The 8,696-nt window shown below is 38.9% G+C and overlaps 1 protein-coding gene across 1 annotated transcript in view; it reads right to left on the reverse strand.

The window, feature by feature from the left end:
* TTN (titin) overlaps positions 1 to 8,696 on the reverse strand; it is a 282,573-nt gene that overhangs the window by 24,848 nt on the left and 249,029 nt on the right. Inside the window, exons 285-294 of the mRNA XM_014546416.1 lie at positions 7,838 to 8,134; positions 7,143 to 7,730; positions 6,747 to 7,049; positions 6,331 to 6,627; positions 4,325 to 4,612; positions 3,915 to 4,214; positions 3,343 to 3,645; positions 2,941 to 3,246; positions 1,062 to 2,828; positions 401 to 694 (exon numbers count right to left, since the gene is read on the reverse strand). Of these exons, the coding sequence (XP_014401902.1) occupies positions 401 to 694; positions 1,062 to 2,828; positions 2,941 to 3,246; positions 3,343 to 3,645; positions 3,915 to 4,214; positions 4,325 to 4,612; positions 6,331 to 6,627; positions 6,747 to 7,049; positions 7,143 to 7,730; positions 7,838 to 8,134 (4,743 nt within the window). The remainder of the gene's footprint in view (positions 1 to 400; positions 695 to 1,061; positions 2,829 to 2,940; positions 3,247 to 3,342; positions 3,646 to 3,914; positions 4,215 to 4,324; positions 4,613 to 6,330; positions 6,628 to 6,746; positions 7,050 to 7,142; positions 7,731 to 7,837; positions 8,135 to 8,696) is intronic.

The raw sequence follows: 8,696 nt of genomic DNA on the forward strand, positions 1-8,696 counted from the left end.
CCTGTATGAGGCTATTGGCTGCACTCAGGCAAGCTGATGACTGTGCTACTGATGTATGCTGTATTCTAGTAACTTCAGTAAAGACGGACAGTTATTCTTGAGAGCCTTTTAAATGTTTATAAAAGACTGAAATTACAAAGCTAAAAATGCAGTTCCACTTGTATGCTATTTATATGGGAATGGAGTGAAATAATAGACATGGTAAAAAGAATTGATGCCAATTACATTTTTTTTCTTTTCTTCATTTGAAAGGTAGACAATCTAATTCATCACATAACAACCCTGGATAATCTGTATGAAATGATGTTCCTGTTCCCATTTTATAGACCAAGGACTAAAAAGTATTTTTTAAAAATGTGAATGCTCTTAGCCTTATTGGAAATCAGTTGTAAATGCTTACCATTTTCATCTCTTGTCATGATAAAGCCAGAAGACTGTGAAGGAGGACTTATAGTTCCAACGGCATTTCTTGCAATTATTCTGAATTCATATCGATCCCCAGGACTAAGTCCTGTGACTGTGTACTGACATTCACAGACATCAGTAAAGTTGCATCTAACCCAACGATCACTCCCTTGCCGTCTCTCAATGCTGTAGGCCACAATCTTACTGCCTCCATCACGCAACGGTGGGTTCCATTTAAGTGTGATGGTTTCTCGGGTGACGTCAATGTAGTCAGGAGTGCCAGGTGGGTCTAAAATATTATATGGAAATTAAATGCATCCTTATTGCTGTAATCAACTCTTAATCATCAATGGAGGAACAATAAAACGAACAAATCCCACAAGCTCATTCTAGCCATTAATTTCAATTTTTTTGAATTGTAGTCTTTAAAAAGAACTTTAAAGTACTTTATCAGACTGATTTGAAATTAACCCCCTTGCTTTACTTGACCAGTTCTTTAGTGATAATATTCATATATATCTATATATCTATATATCTATAGATATATATGAGAGAAGGTGAGGTGATACGTGGAAGAAAAGCAGTGTTTGATTTATTTGTTACCAACACATTCAGTTGCCAAATTAAATATATTTGAATAAAACTCAATCACTTACCTACTGGGGAAACAGCTAAGGTAAATTTGCTTGGGTCACTAGGTGAGCTTAGGCCTGCAGAATTTTCAGCAAATACACGGAACTGGTAATCCAGGCCTTCTATTAGTCCTGTAGCTCTATACTCTCTTCCAGATATTGGTGATGTATTCACTCTTTGCCAGAGGATGCTATTTCTTTCTTTCTTTTCAACATGGAATCCAGTAACTTCTGAACCACCATTATAAACTGGAGCATCCCAAGTTAGTGACATGCCATCAGAAGTCACATTGTATATAACTGGCTTTCCTGGGGGGCCAGGAATCCTGAACTGGTGTTTTGCCACAATAATGGTAGAGACAAGTGGCTGGCTGACTCCGTATCTGTTTTCTGCCCTCACTCTAAATTGGTATTCAGAATCTTTGACTAAATTAGGAACTTTGAAAGTCGTCCTGGCAACACTTGAGCACACCATCTTCCAATTAGTTTGTGAAGCTTCTCGCTTCTCAATGCTGTAACAAGTAATTTCTCCTCCTCCATCATCTTCGGGCACATCCCATGACATGATGACACTGTCAGCTTTGATTTCATCAAATTTAATGGGCCCTTTTGGCTTTGATGGCGGGCCAAGTGTGATGACAGTGATGGGAAATGAGTTTCTACAAACCGCGTTATCAAGAATAATTGTGTATTTCCCTCCATTCTCCTTTTTGGCATTCTTAATATTGAAAGTAATTTTGTTTTCAGTTTTACTGAAACGGACATTTTCACTTTCTTTCAATGGCAAGCCGTCTTTCATCCAACTGATAGATGGTTTGGGTTTTCCTTTATAAGGTAATTCGAGGTGCACATTATGCCCAATTCTCACAGTGACTTGTGCTCCAGGGATATCTGACAGGTCAACTTCAGGTGTAATTACAAGTTCTTTCACTGTAATCGGCCCAATACTGACAGAATCACTCAGTCCTTTCTCATTTCTGGCTGACACTCTGAATTCCAGGACTGACTGTTCCTTAAGTTGGCCAACCTCAATTTCACATGTCTTACTAATGCCAGCATGTGACCATGTTTGTTCTGTACTACTTTTCCTTTCCACAACATAGTCTGTGATGACACTACCACCATCAAAGTCGGGCTTGGTCCAGCTCAGGGTAACAGATGTCTTTGATGAATCTTTCACTGAGAGATCACGTATAGGAGCTGGTACTTCAGCAGCCTTCACTGGCTCTGTGGTTTCACAGGGTTCCCCAATTCCAATTTCATTTTCCGCAAGAACTCTGAAGAAGAATGGTGTTTTCTCCGACAAATCTGTTACCTTAAAGGATGTACTAGAACATTTGTTTGCCACTGCAGACCATGTTCTCTTGGTGGCGTCTCTCTTTTGAATGACATAATTAATTATGGGAGATCCTCCATCAATGAGAGGAGGATCCCAGAACAGAGTGACTGTGCCTTGAGAAACATGTTTAATATGTAGTTTCTGGCAGGCGGCTGGCGTATCAAGCACTTTGACACTCACAGTTGAAGACTTGGGTTCACCAACTCCATTTTCTATTGTGAGAATATATTTTCCTGTATCATTGCGAGTCACTTGAGGAATAATGAGTAATGAAGATGAATCAGTGTTTTGAATGCTGTATCTGACATCACTGCCAAGATTCTTCTCATCTTTTCTCCATGTGACAGTAGGTGGAGGTCTGCCTTTAAAGGGAATAAATACTTGTACATCTTCACCCGCTTTAGCGATGATAGAGGTTCTGAAAGCCACATCTAGGTTGATCTCTGGTTCCTCTGTAGACATAAAATGGACATACACAATGAATTTTAAAGCAAGAAAATGATTTACTGAAGATACTCTAATAAAAAAATAAATAAAAATGCAATGATACCAGTAGGTACATACCAAGTATATCTTTAGCTTGTGCAGGTTCAGTCATTACTATAGGTTCTCCTTGCCCAGCACAATTTACAGCAGACACCTGGAAGTAGTAATTGACTCCAGGTTTCAGGTTAGATACCACATATTCTGTAGTTCTGACTTCTTCTTTGGTAGAGACAATAGTCCATTCCTCTTCCTCTCCTTGTCTCATCTCGACAACATAGCCAGTAACAGCACTGCCCCCATCATAGACAGGTTTACTCCAGGCAAGAGTGATGGATGATTTGGTTGTATCTGAAATTCTTATCTTAGCCGGGGGGCCTGGAGGATCTGGAATGGCCATTCACATAGTAGTTACATAATCATGTACAATTCAGCGACATCAAAAAAGACATGGGTGAAGATGCTGCATTTATGAGCACTTACCAATAGGATCAGCAGCTTTGTAGAAGTCAGATGGTTCCGAAAATGGACCCTGTCCAGCAGCGTTTACAGCACAAACTCGGTATTGATAGTCACTGTTTTCCGTGAGTCCTGTCACTTTCTGTCTGGTGTCACGGATAGTCTCCTTTAGGACTTTAAACCATCCTAGACTCTTCTTGTCTCGTTTCTCAAGGAAATAGCCACTTATTTCATTACCGCCATCTGCAACTGGTCTGTTCCAGACAACAGTCATTGCATTCTTGGTTATCTTTGTCACCTCTGGTATGCTTGGAGGCCCTGGTGTAACTATTTAGAAAGGAAAAGGAAAATGAGCTCAACGGATCGACATTACTGACAAATTCTACCTTTCAATCTTCAAATCTTATCCAAGAATATTAGCTTCATTTGTTATATTTTCCACCTTGTGAAGAGGATGATTATGAGAAGAGATATAATACAAAAGAAAATCAAAGTCATTCTAAGAAAGCATTTACAAGCTAGCAGAATAGCTTATATTTAGTTTTAGAATACTTTTAAGTATTGGATTTCAGTTTTCTAATGAAATCATGTCTCACCAAATGCATTCTTTGCTACCACTGGATCAGATTCCAGTGGATCACCAATTCCGTATTTGTTCACGGCTCGAACCCGGAAGATGTATTCATTTCCTTTGATAATTTTGGTGGTTGTAATGATGCACTCTTCTAGATTTTCAGACACCATAGACCACACAACGCGGCTTGTTTCACGCTTTTCCACGATGTAGTGAGTGATTTTGGCACCACCGTCATCCTCTGGAGGCCGCCAGAGAAGAGTCATCTTTTCAGCAGTGACAGTCTTAAATTCAATTGGTCCACCTGGTGGTCCTGGTTTGTCTGTCAATGGAAGAACAAAACAATACGTTAGTAATTTTAAAAGGCTATTACTTAAAATTACTAAGTTTTAGGCCCCCAAAATATGATGTTGGCCTTTACTCAGTACCTACCAAGGATCTGTACTCTGATGGTGGCTGAGGCTGAGCCCATGGCATTCCTTAGTTTTAATTCATAGCTTCCACTATTAAGGCGACTTGCATCTTTGATGAGTATAGACGCAAGGTCAGTGGTATTTTCGACACACACCAGTGCATTGGTTTGTAATTCTTTATCATCTTTATACCACTCAATTGTAGGCTCAGGTTTGCCAGAAATGCCAGCTCTGAGCTTCACAGATGTACCTGCTCTGTATTTGACAACTTCTGTATATTCTAGAGGTAAATCAATTACAGGTCCACCTGCAGGAAAAACAGATGATAAATATTTAAAAGATCAAAAAGATGAAAAAAATAATTGTAATAACTTTAAAGTAAGCCATTGGCCTTTATTTAAAAATATATGGACACACATAGTAGTTCTAATCCTATTTAGCCATTATTTTAAACATTCAAATGTTACAAGCTGCTCTTCTATCCCAAGTGGGTAAGAAAGATTGAGAGTAAGTTCTGTACCCCAATGACACTGCATTAATTGCACAGGGACTTAAATACCTTTGAAATATATTTAAAAATCTATTAGGTGTTTGATTCCAGTGTTGAAATGAGATATGCTAGTGAGAACATCATTGAAGAATAAGCATTATCCATTTTCTTTCATGCTAGGTTCTCCTTTCTCTTTCTTTAACTACCTCCTATCCTTTTTATTTTCCCTTTTCAGTTTATTGGTGTGGGTGGTTCATGTCAGACCCTTGAAGTCTGAATTCTCTACTCAAAGAGCTATATGCTTCATTGGATAGATTTTCTGCTATGCTTCTTAGAATTTTCCCACCCACCTTTATTTCTTTATAAATTGATTTTAGAGACAGGAGGGAAGTGGGAGGGAGGGAGCAGAGGGAGAGAGAGAGAAATATTGATGTGAGAGAGAAACATTAATTGGATCAATTGGTTACCTTGCCTTCTGTGCCCTGGTCAGGGATTGAACCTGAAACAAGGGCATGTGCCCTGACCAGGAAGCTAATCTACAACCTTTTGGTGTACAGGAGGACATTCCAACCAACTGAACCACATGGGCTAGGGCAATACTAACCAGGCCCGACCCTGCTTAGCTTCTGACATCAGATGAGTTTGGACATGTTCAGGGTGCTATGGCCATAGACAGAACTTTAGAGAAATAGAACTAAATCTGACATGCTTCTTGGTCTCACAAGTACTGATTCAGTGTCCACAAAGCCTGATTCATAAAGAGCAGCTCTGGGATTCTCAGCGTGAGGATGAGAGTGGACACTATAGAGGCTCCTCCTTGAAAATGGGAAACTTAGAAAAACTATCACAGGATGCCTAACTCTAATGAAATTTTCAGTTTTAAACCACTGTAGAATTGAACATACTACTTATTTTCCAGAATGGTCAAGTATGTATATTTTGGACTGACAACAATGTACAGAGAGTTCAGGAGTTTGTTTGAATTCCTACTCTATCACTAATGAGCTGTTTGATTTTGGAGAAGTTACATAAGCACTTGAAACCTCAGTTTCTTTTCTGTAAATTGGGCTAATCTTAGGGCTGTTAGAACTAAGGGGGAGCATTCATGGAAAGTGCCCAAATATTAGCTGCTGCTAATACTACCACGAACACCTCTGTTTAGTTTTTCACTTATTTAAGAAGAATATGTTCTGGGTACCCAGCCATAGTCTTAATTATTGAGTCTGATGTTTTAAAAAAGAAGAGTGAAAGCACCAACTCATACAGCCAAAGAATCATAAAAGGTTGAAGTTGGAAAGGCCTTTAGATATTCTGTAGTCCAAATCTCCTGTTTTACAATTAAGTCAAGAGGCCTGGGGAGCTTAAGGAATTTTCCTTAGACTCCCAGCCGGTTCTTCCTAAGACTGCCAGCTAATGTCTTCTAAAAAACAAACTAAAGTGTATACTAAAAGTTATTCTATAGATTAAGACCAAATGGAGTAAGGGTAACTATTGAGTTAAGTGCTGTTGGGATTCAAAGTGCTGAAAATGCTTACCATAAGTATCGATGCATGTAACGGGGCCCACCACCTCGGACGGATTGCTGATGGAACCAACAGCATTTCTAGCAAAGACACGGAATTCATACTGCGAATTCTGAGTCAAGCCAGAGACAGTGAATTGAGTCTCAATGACATTGGTGAAGCTGGCTTTGGTCCACCTGCCATCCGGAAGATCTCGTCTTTCAACAATATAGCCTGTAATCTTGCTTCCTCCATCGAAAGCTGGTGGTTGCCATGAAAGGTTGACAGAATTCTTTGAAATATCAGTGATACGGACATTTCTTGGTGGTTCTGTGGTAACAAGAGAAAGCAGATCAGCAGCAAGCACTATGCCAACATTATTTTGCTTCGCAGAAAACAAGATTTGCATTTTTCGTTATCAGAAGCATCTTTCTGATCAAATAACATACCACAGGCATCTATGGCTAGGACGGGCTCAGACGGGTGGCTTGGTTTTCCAATACCAGCAGCGTTTTCTGCATACACTCTGAATTCATAAATAAGTCCAGCACTGATCGTTGTGACTTTGAAGTGAGTTGTGCGGATGACCATTTTGTTGACTTTTTGCCATAAAATACTGTTTCTGTCTTTCATTTCCAGGTGATAGCCTATAACTGCATTGCCTCCATTGGACACTGGTTCATGCCAGCCCACCGTGATGCTTTCTCGAGTAACATTATTGATCCACGGTGTAGATGGCGGTCCAGGTGTTGCTACAAAAGAGATACATGCCGTAAGTTCATATAGACATTTAAAACATTTATGTAAGCGAAAACCTGGGATCTTTGCCAAAATTGACAACTTACTGTATGGTAGTTTGACAACCACATAAGCTGAATCTATGTGATCACTGATTCCAAAGCGGTTTTCTGCCTTGATGCGGAATTGGTATTCTTCTCCTTTGGTCAATTTCATGACTTTAATCATGGTTCTTGCAACTGTGGCAGACACTTCAGTCCATACTGCCGTACTGGTCTCTCTCTTGAGTACAATGTAATTGGTAACATTACTTCCGCCATCATACTTAGGTGGCTCCCATTTGAGAGTCACACTTTCTTCAGTTATATCACTAATAACAATAGGGCCAGTTGGGGGACCAGGCCTGTCCAGCACAATGATGTTAATAAAAGCTTTGGTTGTTCCACTGGAGTTGGCAGCTGTGATCTCATATCTTCCAGCATCAGCAGCAACGCTTTCTTTCAGATTAATGGTTAGGTTCTCAGCAGTAACTTCAGTATTAAATCTCATGGTTGCTTTCAGGGGTACACCATCTCTTGATAAGGTTACTTTGGGCAGTGGTTTTCCAGAAATTGGAATGTCAACTTTAAGGTTTGAACCAGCTCTAACATATACAGTATGACTTGGGAAATTCTTCATATCAATTTCAGGTGGTTCTATAAAAGAAGAGCATGGCAGATGAAGATGAAAACACATTTCTAAAGATGAACTCAGATCAATGCACATAATTTCAAATTTTGCTTCTACATAAAGCTAGACATACCTAGTTGCTCCTTAACAAGAACAGGAAGAAGCAGCTCTCTTGGGTCACTCAAACCAGCTTGGTTTTCAGCAAACACCCGGAAAAAGTATTCAGAGTTTTCCCTCAGACTAGAAACAACGTGATGGGTTGACTTTACCACGGCACATTTCACCCAATTTTTCTGTCCTTTTTCTAGTGCTTCAACAAGATAGTGTACAATTCTGCTTCCACCATCGTGTTCTGGCTTCAACCAGGCCAGGGAAACACTATCTTTGGATACACTTGTTACTCCAAGTTTTTCAGGTGGGCTTGGTTTTTCTAAGAAAGCAAAATATTAAAGGAAAGGGAAGATTATTATAACATTTTAATCCATGTATATTCTTCCTGCATTGTCAAGAGAAAAAATTTTAAATAAAGGCCATATATCTACTCTGATTAGAGCCTTTCTTACTTTTTATATGACCAGTTTGGCTTCTGAGCTTTTGCCATTCATTACATGTCATAGCATTCAAATTCAAATTAAGTGACACATGACCAGATTAAAGCTAAAATTTATCATAGGTTTATCATGGGTATAACATTGAAAAATATGATGAACAATCTTGTAGGAAACTTCATCATGTAACTTCTGCACACCTATGCTATTTACATAGTCAAATTCAATTGTACTTAAATTTAACATACATTATCCAGTTCTAGCTGTATTACTTTCTACTTATATTTTTATCAATAAAATTTTTCTCTATTAGAGATTTCATTTTGTGCTATAGTATGAATTGTTTGAGGTGTGAACCAAAAACATTTAACATTAAATAGTAATTAGAATGATTCACATTATTCTAGGAAAATTAATATGAATTTGCAGATTTTCTTTGTTCGT

This window comes from Myotis brandtii, unplaced genomic scaffold (assembly GCF_000412655.1).
Source record: "Myotis brandtii unplaced genomic scaffold, ASM41265v1 scaffold112, whole genome shotgun sequence".
Taxonomy (NCBI): Eukaryota; Metazoa; Chordata; class Mammalia; order Chiroptera; family Vespertilionidae; genus Myotis; species Myotis brandtii.